This window comes from Phoenix dactylifera, chromosome 8 (assembly GCF_009389715.1).
Source record: "Phoenix dactylifera cultivar Barhee BC4 chromosome 8, palm_55x_up_171113_PBpolish2nd_filt_p, whole genome shotgun sequence".
NCBI lineage: Eukaryota > Viridiplantae > Streptophyta > Magnoliopsida > Arecales > Arecaceae > Phoenix > Phoenix dactylifera.
Window position 1 is genome coordinate 16,772,524 of NC_052399.1, and position 16,040 is coordinate 16,788,563.

The 16,040-nt window shown below is 34.9% G+C and overlaps 1 protein-coding gene across 4 annotated transcripts; it reads right to left on the reverse strand.

Annotated features, from left to right (window-relative positions):
- Nucleotides 1-1,833: 1,833 nt before the first annotated feature.
- On the reverse strand, nucleotides 1,834-11,905 carry LOC103702542 (casein kinase 1-like protein 4). Of its 4 annotated transcripts, none has more exons than XM_026802795.2 (17): nucleotides 11,636-11,905; nucleotides 11,499-11,539; nucleotides 10,912-10,981; nucleotides 10,676-10,824; nucleotides 9,743-9,838; nucleotides 9,574-9,644; nucleotides 8,171-8,232; nucleotides 8,028-8,091; nucleotides 7,387-7,471; nucleotides 7,170-7,296; nucleotides 6,664-6,746; nucleotides 6,297-6,354; nucleotides 4,567-4,682; nucleotides 3,151-3,351; nucleotides 2,936-3,057; nucleotides 2,502-2,612; nucleotides 1,834-2,411 (listed from the first exon to the last, which is right to left on the reverse strand). In XM_026802795.2, exons 1-14 carry the CDS (start codon nucleotides 11,709-11,711, stop codon nucleotides 3,154-3,156), a joined length of 1,296 nt encoding a protein of 431 aa, XP_026658596.1. In that variant the 5' UTR covers nucleotides 11,712-11,905; the 3' UTR covers nucleotides 1,834-2,411; nucleotides 2,502-2,612; nucleotides 2,936-3,057; nucleotides 3,151-3,153. The 4 variants fall into 4 exon arrangements, with proteins under 4 accessions (XP_026658596.1, XP_026658598.1, XP_026658595.1 ...); XM_026802797.2 differs by having other exon boundaries at nucleotides 1,835-2,376; nucleotides 2,469-2,612; XM_026802794.2 differs by having other exon boundaries at nucleotides 1,992-2,411; nucleotides 2,502-3,057.
- Between the last annotated feature and the right edge of the window lie 4,135 nt (nucleotides 11,906-16,040).

Genomic DNA, 16,040 nt, shown 5'->3' on the forward strand with positions numbered 1-16,040 from the left:
ATTACTATTTTTGGTGATATTGCTATGTTTAGTAATATTGTTATTTTCTGATAATAGTACTATTTTCGGTAATATTATTATTTTTGGTAATATTATTATTTTTAGTCACATTACTATTTTTCATAATATTGCTGTTTTGAGTAATATTGCTATTTTTGGTAGTATGCTATTTTTGGTACTATGACTATTGTGAGTATTATTACTACTTTTAATAAAATTACTATTTTTGGTGATATTACTATGTTGGATCATATCACTATTTTTATAATATAACTATGTTAGATAAATATAACTATTTTGGTAATATTACTATTTTTAGTAGTATGACTATTATTGGTCACATTACTATTGCAGTAATAATACTATTTTTAGTAGTATTACTATTTTTAGTACTACCATTACTATTAGAAATATTACTACTATTGGTGCTCTTACTACCATGAGCAGTATTACTACTATTGGAGCTATTACTACTTTTATTACTATTACTACTTTTGGTACTATTACTATTACTAGTATTATCAGTACTATTGCTATTTTTAATACTATTACTATTTTCAATATTATAGTATGATTACTATTATTAGTAATATTAATACTATTAATACTATTACTACTATTGGTGCTATTAGTACTTTTAAAAAAATTACTACTTTTTAGTACCATTACTATTCCTAGTATTATAGTACCATTACTAATATTTTTACTATTACTATCATTCGTAGTATTACTATTATTAACAATATTACTATTTTTAGCACTATTACTATTTTTAGTATTAAGTTCCAACAAGGGAGGGGGGGGGAGCATACATTACGATGAGATGGCCCAACTTTAAAAGATAGACAAATACTACAGCCCTGCAGACCTGCTTATATCTACCTTCATAATTGTTTTTGACTTACCTCTCCTAGGGTTATGTTAGACCTCATAATTGTGAAAAAGTAGCAAGTTAAAGTCACATCATTATAAATTAGCAACATCTCTGCCATATAGACAAAACATGGGACGCATAAAAAGCACATATACAATGTCTCTGGCTTGCTGGTGAAGAAAATTTATCATAGGAATACGTATCCATCAGCATGATAATAGAAGGATAATCCCAATTTGACATTCACAAAATTCAACAACTGATTTAGAAGTAATAAATCTGAAATACGTTAATTGAACTCTTTGTAAAACCAGTTGAACGGATATATAATGTTAGAATTCAAACTTCAAACCAAATAACTAGGAACCTGGTAAGTTCACATGCAAAGAAGACAGCAGAACCACGTGATCATCAAACTATTGCAGCATTTTCCTCGAAGCATCACACATCCACAAGTCTGAATTTACGCCTTTTCCAAACACAATGTCTTGGAAAAGTAGTGCTGCTGCATAATTAGATAAGTACCCTTTTCTAATTACTTATCTACCGTGTTCACATGCAAAGAAGACAGCCGAATAATACAATCATTGATAATTGTAGTATTTATTTACAGCAACACACACACAGCATTCACAGTTCTGCATTTATACCTTTTCCAACACAAATATTTAGAGCTGTAAATACGGTTGCATAATCAGACACTAACTTTTTTAATCACTTATCACTATACAAAACCTTATAATGCATCACAAACTTCTGGCATACAAAAGAGAAAATATCAGAAAGTACTGACTAGCAATTTGACAAGCAGCTGTCACATACCATCAGAGACAAGAATAAAGGAGGTGAATAAAAAGAGTCACGAACAGACCTACAAAATCAAGGCAAACAAGAAACTACCCCAAGCATCCCTCATGCAAAAAACCCTTGGAGTGGAGAGCCAACAGCCTCAAACAAAAGTTGAGATATTAAATGACGGATATATTATATATAGCATTCCAACTCCACAGAACATGTTTGATATGTTCAAGATTAAAGCATTTTAATTATATGAGTTTGATATGTTCAAGATTAAAGTATTTTAATTATATGAATTTCAGGCACACCTGAAGACTCGTCTGAGACTAAATGATTATGCTTCCACAAAAGCAAAATCTGGCAGAACCTCAATTCTCTGGACCATTTTGAAAGATATTTATGAACAGAATCCTTCAAATCATTAGCTTCTTTTCTCACTTATCTTTTTTCTAGCAAGAAAATCTTTCCTGATCACTATCATTCATCCCCCATGGCGATCTTTCAGAAATGCATGGAATTCTATGACATTTCTCAATCTGCAGAACTATGCACAGAATTTGCAGAGAATTATCAAGATTGGCTCATTATAGTGCAGGGAGAACGGTGCGCTACCAAAGAAGCCAGATCTCTACATAATACACGTTCAGTCCATCTGGAGATCTTCAAAACTATCTCCTGCTTTTCAACCATTACAGCATCGTCCTCTGGAGAGTAGAAAACATAGTAGATGAGCCACCACCTGTAAGTTAATTCATAGAGAAATAAATTGTGTAAAATTCACAATTGAAACCTCTACCTGAAGAAGACTAGATAGTGGTAACCGACTTACAGGTAAAGATGTACTGCTACTTGATAAAAGCCTCTTACACAAAAGAATAGAAGACTGGCACCTGAAAACTAGATTATGATGCTCTATTCACATCCCGAGCAACTTGAGTACCTAATGCTAAAACTATTTCAGATGACTGTCCAGGGTTTTGAACCAAAGAATACAGCAACACAAAATTATACAAATTGACAGAACCCAGCACCAATGAGCTCCACGAAGCCGAAATTGTTACAACACATCCATACAGCAAGCACAATGAAAACCATATAATCTACTAACAAGATAATGAAAAAAGACATTTCACATGTTATCCAGCTTAAATGGAATGATAAAATGCTAGACCAATGCGAGTCAACTGTTGTAGTATTCAACACAACAGCAACCATGCTTTGTGAAAACCAGCATTTAGCATCATCCAATGTGTCTGTAGTCACCTTAATAAAAATACAGTATGCATCCAGATATCCAGAAAGTGACTTGAGCAATAATGACTTTGCCGCAACCTTCAACAGCACATGTAAACTGTTTTTCAGATCCTTCCTGTCTGAATCAGCCCCTGAATACCCAACAAGAACAGGCTCAACTAGACGAAGTTATTTATATACAAGGCATAATACTTCTGTGTGAACAGATAGGCATACTAGCTTACCAATCATTTGGCTGAAGCATTTCGCTGCAATGTAGGAATCCAACTGCTGGATGAACCAAAGTTGCTTCCCAAACCCTGACCTAGGTGTGAAGTATCAGCTGGCCCAGATTGTTTTGAGCTTAGAACATTTCTCTTTGAAGCACCTGGAAGAGAAAATGATGTAGATGGCATCTGCGCTTTTTCAGCACTTGTTCCCACTCTCTGAAACAGATAAATTCCAATCACTTTTAAAAACTTAACAAGAAGTGCAGGCCAGTTATTATGCAAGAAACTTGAAATTCAAAGACCATGATAAGAGAAAATTCCAGTCAAATCAATATGCTTACCATTACAAGTCCGCATTAACTAGTTAACCAGAGTGGTAATAACAACAGCAAAGAGCATAAAAAACAAGAACAAGGTGGCCCAACCACAAAAAACACCAGTTTTGGCCCAAGATGAAAGAAGATTAAGATGCAAAACAGATCTATTAGTTGGTAACAGAAATCTCTTAGGAACATAATAATACAAAAAAAGAAAAATTGGAATAAGGTTTGTTCATACATGAAATGTCACTCTTACACCCTTATTCAAAGTTTACCTTCATACTTACATGTAGAAAAGTGAGACCCAACTAAGATGGTTTCTTTGGTATTGTTTATGATCTCCACCAATTTCTCAAAAAATCTCTCTTTGAAATTGCAAATCAAATGTCGTTCTGTCTTCCAAGGAAGCTGGAGAGAACCAGATTCTTCTTCATATGAAGTCTTAATACCAATGGAATAATTTAAGATGGAAAAACATGTCCAGCTAACATACACTTCAGATTTCCCATAACAATCGCTGAAGTACAATTTCAAAATTGTACTTCCATAGAAGGTTGAGAAAATTTATGTTTGCTCTTTGTCTGGCAAGCACAAATTAATTTTTAACCAGCTGAAGGAATTTAAGAAGTGCTTGCTTCTTTTAAAAAAAACTAAGCTCCAATTAGCATATTATCAGAGCCAGAGAAACCTCAACGAGTAGAAGGGATTGTTAAAACCTTCATTCACAAAACAGCATATACCAAACAAAAAATAAGGCTTAACACAACAAGATGGTGATTTTAGACAATGACTGCAACTTTATGATAAGGAATATGAAAACATGCTAAAAGTCAATGGTGTGAATGGCAGCATGAATATTTCCCATTTATATAATTTGTAATTTTCAAGTAAATTTATGGAATTTGTTACCTTTTTATATTTAGGATACTTAATCAATTTAGCAAGGGTAATTAGTAAATCAGTGCTAGTTTCAAATTAATATGCACATTATGATGACACTACTACTAAGGCCCTTTTTAAACTAATAAAAATAAATGAGTGACACTCATTTATTTTCTGAACATTCACAGAAAAATTCAAAGCTGTGAAAATGGATAACTTTATTACTTACCATCTTCTCAAGCCGCTGATTGTCGGAAATCAGATTATTATCAGCTGGTGATTTGAACTGCATTCGAACTGTGGGACGTGCTGCATTACTTGGTCCAATGCGCTCTGTATTTTCATCTGGATGAGCGACATCATTTACACATTAAATTGGAGCAGTTGACCAAGACAAAAATGTTACTACCATGGAGTAGAGAAATGCAAAATTTCTTAACATTCATGAATTTTTTAAAAAAGTAAAAACTACCTTGTGAAAACTTTAATATAGTATCTGTCACATTGTGAATAAGAATACATTGACAGCAAGCAGTTTAACAAAATTTCTAACGCAACCATAAGTAGCTGTTCTTTTAGAAAACCATCCATTTGTAAACAGAGGTTGAACAAGGTCTTTCAAGAGTATGTCCAGAACGATGTTTCTAATTCCCTAATCAAGATTAGGTTCAAGTCAACTCAACAACCTTGGGAAGAACATGAGAATCCAGGTAGTACTGCCTAGAAAAACTCGTAATTAGTCGTTTCACCAAGATGTATGTCCCCACTAAATTATTTCAGAAAATCTTTATCACTTAGTTGATAAGACCCATTTGCATAGCCTTTGGATTAAAAATGTTGATTCAGAGTCCTTTAAGGATTAGAAAATATTGGTCTACATTTTTTTTGAACATAAATGTAGGACCAACTGCATTGATGGTTGATAAATCACATATGAAAGTAAATGGAACTAGATATGTATATCTATAGTATTTTAAAACAACAGGATTTTTGAATTTGTGCAACATACCATTTTGAGCGTCCAACTTTTACCTAAGATATGCTTTGTTCTCTCCCTTTGTTCCAATCAGAACACCCAGATATCACAACTGATTCTCAAATCATTATACTTTTGTCATACGTACAGCTTTATACGTTCAATTTATTTTTGTTGTTTGCATCCAACATAAATACATCATAATTTTAAGAGGAATAATTCAAATAATAACAATGTCTATATTTATGTACTGTTTATCATTTTTTCCCTAAAACATGTATTTCACATCCTCAATTACTTGTAATTTGTTATGATGACATTCTTGCATGATCCGGTAACCGACCATTACAATATTTTTTCCTCAGATCAAACATAGGGAAGAATAGAAAAAACATCTCACTAAATCTGCATTGACCACTTTTTTTATTCCTGAAACCTATCCAGACCAAGGTCCGCCGAACCGGTACTGGGACCGTACCGGTCGATACAGTACCGAGTTCGAACGGAACCGGCCGGTTTCGAACAGTTCCGGCCTTTTGCGGCCAGTTCCAATCGGTTCGGAACCTGTTCCGGCCAGTTCAGGGCCGGAACCGAATTTAATAGATGAACCGACCCAGTTCCCCACCGGATCGGCTCGGTACGAGCCGAACCGCGTCGTACGGGAGCACTTTCTATGTTATAAATTATTGCTATTGCTAAACTCAAATTAATTTGGAAGGACATGTCTCACACACAGGAGCTCAATTGAAGATGGCAAAATTCTTCAAACATCAAATTGGTCATTATTTACCAAGTAACTCCATGCTACACTATAGATTTGTGCAATTTTCACCCCAAAAGATGACAGATATATATTCACAATAAGAACATTTCCTAACACATTGCTATCAGTTATTGATGATCATCATTGTCAAACCACTTCCATTTATATTGCACTGGTGTACTATATGTAAATTAGAAGCTTTCATGCAAATAGAGGCAACCTTGATGTTTGTCGACATCCATCGGGATTGCTCGGCTAGTCATTCCACCAGAGGCTGGCTGCCATTTTATACATCAAACTTAGTCAGTACCAACATAGAGTGGCATCTCAACCATGACAACTACAAGGAAAGATTGAAAAATACATGCATATTTTGTTAACATTGAAAGAAAGCTAGATGGTTTCAACATTAATTGCTTCGTGGATAAGCACAGTGTCAGCCTAACAATAACATGGGGAAAAAGGAACACTAGCTCGTAAAATTTAAGGTGAATGAACAATGTTCCCCAGCAAGGAAAAAGTAAAAAAGAAATATAAGGGAAGCAGATGCTGTACAGATGAATCCCTAGTGAGATTAGCATACAAACCGAAAATCGAGGCTGAGCTTTTGTTCTTTGCGACTGCTGGTATTTCAAAATGGTCCAGTCGAAGATATAATCAAACTCGTAACCTGTCATAAATGAGAGGAAATAACAATTTCAATCAAACTAATAGGGCAAATGTTTCAGTAGACCATGGCACAATTACACGTGGGTGATAAATCCCATACAATTTATGATCCAGAACATAATATGCAAGATGGATCCCAAGGAAAATAAAAATTTCAAGACTTGCATCTCACACTGTGAATCCTATACCAGTTAAGGAAAATGACTCACAAACGCAGACTCCTTTCCATATCCCTTAATTTAATTAGTTCTTGCATGCATCTTTTCATTTACAAATAAAATATCATATATCAAAATGACCAAGAAAAAGCAAGCAAAGTAAATCCAAAGTTGGATACTATTCATCAAAACAAAGAACTGAAGAAATAAAAAGAAAGAGTTTCAGAACACGAATTGCCATGATAAAAAGATTTGTCAAGCCATACCTTCACGACTAAACAAATCCCGGAATAGGCGCTTCAGGAATCCATAATCAGGTCGTTGATCAAATGTCAATGAATGACAGTAATGAAAGTAGGATGCAAACTCAACTGGATGAGACTTGCATAGAACCTATGAAAAGCTCATTTGATCAATACATCAAGATATCATCTCGAATTTTATGGTTTATATAATAAAAAAATATAAGTGGTCAATACAAACCTCAATAGGAGTTGAAAGCTTTTTCTCGCATATCTTATCGTATTTCTGCTTTTTGGTCGCGGCTTTTAGACCCTGCCATGGAAGACTTCATACAATAATAATATAACAAGTCAATTAGAACAGCAAGAAAATCAGACAACAATAAAAAAAACAGCAACATGCATAAAAAAATTCTTAAAAAGTAAGCTTACACTGTTGGCAGAGATACCAGATGGAAAGTAATGTTACAATACAGTGAAAATGGAGCGCTCCAAGAATGATTTTAGCACGCATTCATGGGACAATAATTACTATTTTGACATAACAAGACAATATTGTTTTCCATTTTTGACAACAAAGAGGTAAAATCACTTAAAACCACTATCACTAATATAACTGGACTGGAAGACTATCAAAAACAGTCTCAAAAAAACAATGAACATTATTCATTTGTCTTAATTATATACACATGAAGATCTTCTATCCACAATAGAACAGGACATGTCAAGCTAAATGTAAAAGAAAACAGCTAGAAATAATAACTTTCAAAATTGCCGGTGTTCCATTCCTGAGTTTCAAGAAGATTTTTAAGAACTAAGAAATAAGTAACAACTTTATTCTTGGAATATTATAACAAAATGATATCTTTGGGAATGATGTACCTTCCTCTCAGAAAATACAGAAGAACATAACCAAGAGACTCCAAATCATCCCGACGGCTTTGTTCTAATTGCAAAAGGCTAGAGTAAGTCAGATAAGAAAAATTAATCATACTGTCATAACCATTTGATAGGTCATCACTTACCTATGCCCAAATGAGTGTTGCAACTTGCATAGCGAGCAGTACCAGTTAAATTTTTGTTTTCTCTGAAACAGAAAAGGGAAAGAAAAAAGAATGCAGCCCAGCATTCAGAACCATCTAGAGTAATCTTTCACAGTCCTATATGTGCATGATGATGCCGTTTGGCAGAAAGACAAAGATCAAATATATTTAATATATATACATACATATACAAGTATATGGCACATGAAATGCATGCTTGAGGGAAAACAATTCAAAACTTTGAATCATACTATCCATAAATTAAACATAATTAGATTTTTCTCTTATTTCTTTGCAGACTTTTTTGTACTTTTCTATATTTATCTACTCTCATAAATACTGCAGCTAAATATTTCTTATCCACCTACAGCTGGTATTTCTATTTTTTCTAATTTATTTACTCCCATAAGTATTTATTATGTTATTTTCTCTAATTTCTTACAACATAATTTTAATTTTTTATCTATTCATTCTCACAAAATGCCAATGGGAGAATAACAAGGAAAGGAATTTTTTGTATGACCTCACCAAAAAGAAAGTATTTTATTAATATACCAAAAAGAAAATTGGTATCTTTCGATTTTTCCTAGTTTGTTCTCTATCATGATTTGTTTTGGTACGATCCTTTCCTTGCATGTTTATAACTGTTTCTTTTTTATTTTTTTTCCCTTATTTTGTTGAAAACTGAGATTTTTGATTTTTTTTATTTGTTTATTGCTATGACTGTTATTAGGTCAAATTTCTTTATTTGTCTAAAACCAAAATTTAAATTTTGTTTCATTATTTGTATATAGCGAGGATTGTATAGATAGTCTAGAAAAAAGTGGAAGAGTATTTTTGAAGTCAAAAAAATAGCAAACAGATTATGGAAGGAATATTCCCAATTTTCAAAATTTATTCCCTATATAGTAGAGATATACACATACACATATCATAAAATTTGATTAGATTTACAAGAATTGGGTATGTAAATACTAGAAAAGAAGTCAAAAGAAATATTGGAATGACATTTACAAGAATGGAGGAAAACTTGTAATGGCAACAGATCACTTAAATAATTTCTGTTTACATCTTCATAGTCTGTGTATTTGAGGTGATGCAGCCATCCAAGGCACAAAGCATATTTACAATTTCTTATCATGTTCTGATGCAAACAGTAAATATGTCCATACTACAAAGTCTGAGCATGAAAGAAGTATTGTGCAAACAATTCACCACAAAAACAGCATAATATTTCAACTTAGCAGCCAGGGATAATGACTAAATTGAATATTCTACTTCAAGATGATGAAAGGCCATAAAAAGAGATCAGGGTATAGGTTTGGTCATCATAAGAGAGAATGTGCAGCTCATACATAGTTTACTCTAGTAGTTACACTTCATACCTGTATGGAATATGGCGGTTCGTGGTAGAATCCCGATATCTTTTTGCAAGCCCAAAGTCAATGATGTATACCTACACAATAAGATAGATGAATATATCTTTGATATGAGTAAATTTGATTACATGCATGTGCCAAACATGAACTGATTATAGCCAATCGAAGTCATTACCTGGTTTGCTTTCCGACCAAGGCCCATGAGAAAGTTATCAGGTTTAATATCCCTATGTAAAAACCCTTTTGAATGGACGTACTCAATTCTCGTAATCTGTAGTTGAACATCAAATATAGAGTAAGCATTTCTCAATGCTGCTTGTTTACAGGAATGAAGAACTAAATTGCCGTGTAATAAGAAAACAGCAGACTGAAAATGAGAGGCAAAGTGTGCATGGAACAAAACCATCATGCATCTTGGCTATTCAGCAATAATAGATTTCTTAAACAGGAAAGTAGGTATAAAAGCAAATAAGACATAATTACATGCAATCCTCCTTAAAAGTATCATCCTTGTACCAAGATTCGAGGAACCGGTCAGTACCGTACCATACCGGGCATACTATACCGCACTGATACCGAACTGGTATAAAGTCTCATACCATATCAACACTCGGTACGCTTCGCCATCTTGTACCATGCCACGTGCCAATACTGCAATAGGATAGTACAAGTATGGAGTCTGGTACCAAGATGGTGAACCTTGGTAACAACAATAAATTCTAGAAAACAGCTGGCCAGAAAACAAGAGGCAAATCATTCATGGAACAACACCATCATGCATTTTAGCGAGGTCAGCAAGAAAGGTTGATGATAGTTATACGTGTAAATACAGAGGTTTTACCCAATATCTCATTGCTGTGTTTGTATGCAGAGAATACAGACTAGTCCCTTGCTGCTTCTGTTGTCATTTCTAGGCATTGTACAAAGTTTCAATCATAGTGTTGCAACTATTCTATAAACTACTTCAGGAAATATTAGTCTTCATGAAACTATAAATATCAGTTCTCAAACAGAATATATTGATTTATAATCACGCTTTTTTTTAATATAGGCATCAGAAACTTTACATGGTGATTATGATTTCCATATATGCTAATTTTCTAATTACCATCTGATCTGCCAACATTAGAACTGTCTTTAGCGAGAACTTCCGACCGCAGTAGACAAATAGATCTTCAAGGCTTGGACCAAGCAAATCAAGAACAAGAATGTTGTCCTCTCCATCTATACCACACCATCTTATGTTTGCTATACCACCTGCATGGACATCAGAACACAATTATCACACCTACCAAGAAACTAGCAGCATAATGACAGACGGTCTTGCCGTAACCTAAAACATACTTCCACTCTGAAGAATGTTATACAGCTTGGCCTCGTAGAGCAACTGCGGGTGTTTGGTCTTGCTGTTCTCCTATGCACAACAATCATAAGTTAAGCCTTCGTTCATTCTACAACAGAAATGAACTATAGGGCCTAATGGCCTATCAACCAGAAACACCAGCAAAGAAAAGCCTTGCTACAAAACTGGACAGACTACTGTACTAAAATTCTGAAAGAGTATGCGAATAGAAACTGTAATTATAACTTTGTACAACTTCAATAATGCGGATTCTCCAAAAAAATAAAAAAAAATCAAAATCCACAAAAAAAGTTCTGCTTTTTAAACCCGGAATGATCAAATCAACCAAAAACATGCATTCAGTAATCCCTCCCAGATTGTCTACCTCTTCGCACAACTTAGGGTCGATCACCTAAAAAGAAAAATCCAGGTAAAGAACTGTCATATTTTCAACGTAAAAAACATTTTTTGTTTACTCGACAAAGAGGCTCCTTGACGTGAATTCCCTTATTTCCTCGTCACCGACATCAAGAAATCCCGATCAGAATAGAAATAGAAACAAGAAACACAAGAATCGGTCTGAACTCACGATCTTGACCGCGACAATCTCGAAGGTATCAACATGTGTCGCTGCAACAGATCACACCAACAGAAAGAAGGGATCAGAACTGAAGAGACCTTCGATCGGTGCAAGAATCGAAGGGAAGAAGACGGCCATGGACTCACCGAGATAGATCTCACCGAAGGATCCGCTCCCAATCTTGCGCCCAAGCTTATACTTTCCGCCCACGATCCGCTCCATGCCCTATACCTTCTCCCACCTCCTCACAAGCGCATCAAGAACTAGGGTTTGGACGATAGAAGGATCGAGGAAAAAAAGATAGGGAGAGAAAGAGTGGAAAAGGAGGAGAAAGGAGGGAGGAGGAGAGAGAGAGAGAGAGAGAAAAGTCTTTAGGGGCGTTGTCTTCTGGCTCTCGGATGACGGTGGTGGGAGAAGACGGGGGACGGATGGGCCATAAAACACTGGGGAAGAGCTGTGAGGGGTATTTTCGGTATTGAAATAATGGAACCCTTTCTGCCCTCGGGCAACGAGCTTATCCGTCTAGTGAACCGACAAAGAAACCGGCGCGGTTGAACCGGCTTGGTCCGGACCGAGACTGTTCTAGTTTGACTAGACCCGTTCTGAAACCCAAAGACGATTAACTTGTCAGGTTTATGTCCGATTTAGGCTTACATCTCCTGCTTTGATCTGGTTAGTTTTTGGATTAGGGTTAACTTTTTGGAGGAAGAAATAACATAAAGTATTTGGACAAAAGCACTTTTCTTATGAAGAGATGTTAGGTAAGGCTTTTGTTCATTGCCACCGTTCCGGAGAATATTATATATGTAAAGATTGCATGATAAAATACTATACTTTTCTTATTATTTTTATGATTTATTATTTGGTCTCCTGTTATGCTTTGATTCTGGATGTATCCATTCTATTTATAATGAACCTTTAATCCTTTGTGGTATGAGCTTGAAGCTAGGGATATCAAAAGAGTGGATTTAGTGCAGTTAGTGAAAAAATTGAAGTTGAATTCAAAATCCACTACAGCTCTTTGAAACTGAGATCAAAATCAAATAGTTTTTAAAATAAAAAACCATAACTGCTACTAAAAAAAACCACAAAATCAAATCTGAAATCGAAAAACCGCAAACTGTTTAACTTTTTAATTTATTTCAAAATTTTTATATATAAGTAAACAAATTGAAGATATGATCTATAGTTTTCATATGATTCATACCAAGTCAACTAATAAATATATCCAAAAATAATAACATAACCATCCAACTAATCAATAATTCTAAAATAATAACACAACTGTTCAAGAAACTCAATAGTTTTAAAATAACAATACAACCATCCAATAAATACAATAGTCCAACTTAAATATAAATCCAACTACGTCATCGAAAATAAGTTCAACAAAGACAATAATCGTGGAAGAAAACCAAAGGGAGGAAAAAGCTGCCTCTCTAGCATCTAGGATTTATCCATTTAGTCATTTACCCATTCATGGTCCATGGATAGTCCAGATTGAATGGGATAAAGGCTAGGATTTATACTGGATATAAAGCATACTAAGAGATATCGAGTATGTTTAGTTTTGGGTTTGACATCATATTTGATGTTGGGTTCCATCTTGAATTTTATTTCAAATCGGGTTCGGGTTGGAATTCGCCAAAACCGAAACCGAATAATTTTTTATTCATAAAACTATCACTGAATCTATCCCCATTTAATTTCGATTAAAACAGCCTCATTTGATTCGGAGATGTATAAAAGGTTTGGGGATCCATCCCCATTGACATCCCCAATGACATGCTCAATGACATCCCTACTTGAAACATGCATATTAATAGTCTATAGAGTGAGCAATTGATGGTGAAACCATAGCACTGCATCTATTATGTATGCGTGTGCAAAATATTCAAGAAAGGAATGTGTAAGATGAGCCTGTGTATCTTGTGTTTATTTAACACGGCTTATATGATAAACATTTGATGTAAGAAATTCAATTACATATACTACGCTTTGCATCGCTTATCAAGATGATGTATGTTTTTTTGAAATCTATTTCCAAAATTCAAGTTGGATAGAAAGAGAAAAAAGAAATGACAGTGCAAGACAAGTTTGAAAAAAGTCATTGCATATTTTTTCTAGAACAAGAGCCATTCCTCACAAAACATTTACCTAGTTGGATTACATACTGCAATAGCCATTGTATTGAAACAGGTAAATGAACCTTAGAAAGTAGGAAAAAGAGTTTAAAGTGTTAAGCTCTTGAAAAATCAAGGGTAGCTTATGTATCTTTTTCTCCCGCAAATAGTTAGCCTCCTTTGCATATGTTCTATCATGTGATCTATGTAAAGAAATGGTATTAAATCTATTTTTTTAATCAAAAAAATCTTTTAGAGAGGCTACAAGCCTAAATGATTATATGAACAAGAGTAAGGTGTTGTACTTGTTGGGACAAAAGTAGAAGACTTGCTAGAACATTAAAAAAGAGGGAGAACAAAAAAAGAGATAGCCAATAGCCTAATTAGGATAAGGTTTATCTCACGGCACATTAAAAATAAATTTATATTCACTAGACTACACAGCTAAATCCTACCAACCAAAGGTTGTTATTTTGCATTTTAACACATCAGTTAATGAGAATTATAGGCGTCCATCTCAATATTGATAACCCAAGGCCACCTCTTTAACAACTTTTAGCCATCTTATTAATGATCGCATCTAATCATATTCTTGGTGTGACAAAGGTGGAGATCACTATAATTCCACAGACAAAGCAGGTAATGGGGACATCAGAGCCTTTCATTTAGATGATAGAGCCATCAGAGCAGTTTGAGTTGGACCCCCAAATTGGGCCCACTCGAGTCAGCGTCCTCTCTACTTTATTGCATTATTAGTTGTTTTTATTATTGGTCGAGTCAATTTGATTAGTTGCTTTTGTTATTGATTGAGTCAGTTTGGTTAGTTATTTTTGTTTTAGTCAAGTCAATTGGATTAGCTGTTGAATCGTATAATTGGGCCGAGTGATTGAATCGATTTTAGTAAGTAGTCAATTTCGATAAGAGCCAGTGCTTCTTCTCGAACAGAGCTCCTCGCAGAAATTCCAAATCAGTTGACTTAGTCAATTGATTCAGGATCCAAGTTTGGTATGTCGTCAATTGTTTGACCTGATGTAAGGCCTATATAAAGGCCACCCCTCTTATGAATTAGGACATTGAAGAATTGAATAAAAATTGGCATCCCTTTCTCCTCTTTCCTCCTCTTCTCTTCTTCTCCCTTCTCCTCCTCTTTTCTTCTTCCTCTTTCTTCTCTATTCTCACTGCAGTGGTCCTCCATTAGCAGGTGTGAGTGATCACGATTTTTAATATAACACTACCATTCTCTATCAAAACTTGACTTTTTGATCTTATGCCACTACATCTCCAATAACATTTGTCATGTTTTCCGTATATGCATAATTTCTTCTCTTCTGGCACTTTATAGTCCTTTCCAAGACCCATATAACCATGACTCATCCTCTTAGTGTTAAGGTTTTAGGGTTTAGGGATTATACTCCTTTACTATTATGTTTTCCAGCCATTCATATTAGTGGATCACATGAACAATGCTAGAGAGGGGTTAGGTGAGGCTTAACTCTCTTCTCATTGCGACTTACGAGCATCTCCCATCACCCATAATTATGACCATAATTTCACTCTCCTTCGTAGTAGGAGCACCTTTCCCATTTTGGATGATAGGCTGCTTTACCACCTCTCTAACTGTGCTAGCATCTTACTCCTCTACCCAAGTCCTTGTTTCTTGTCCCCTAACATAAAAGCTTATCAAAGTCACATGCATGAGATGGCTAAAGGAACTCACGAGAGATTATGGATTGGGTTTTTTTCACTCAATTTAGGGGCAAATGTATTTACTTTTTGACAACTAGCATGGAAAGCTGGCTGAAAGGACAACCCTTGATTTGTTAAATTCAATAGCCTACTTAATCCAAAAATATATATCCTTCAAAATCATCGGCATAAAAGGTGGAAATCTAGCGGCACCATGTAAGGAACTACATCTCATAAAGAGTTGAGCCCACTATATATGATAATTAGATTTGCATCCATAGGCAAAAGGCAGAGATTCAATTCTAGAGAGTGTTGGCCCTCTCTTTGACCCAATTATGCTAAACCGTGATTCTGTAAAAAGAAAAGGCTTTATGAATCAATTGGTGGAGAAGGTTGAAAGCATATCAAGAAAAAATGGTGTTAGAAAAAGGTAAAACAAGAAAATTATGTTGATATAAACTCATAGAGCCAGTTAAGTCAAATGTCATCCTGGAAAGGTATTAAGGGATGGCGTGTTGAATTTTACCACGTTTCGTTTATATGTTTGTTTGCCTCCCAAAAGTTGGTATCGGCCGACCCAGCTGGCTCCAAGCCGGTCGAGATGATGGAGCCGCTTGTGTTCCAAATCAATCCGGTCCAGTGGCCGGTTCGGTTTCTTTTTTAAGTTGTCCGGAGCCAATTCAGCCAGGGTACGTACCGGTCAAAAAGGACTTCAAGAATAGAAAGTTAAAACGGACTCGTA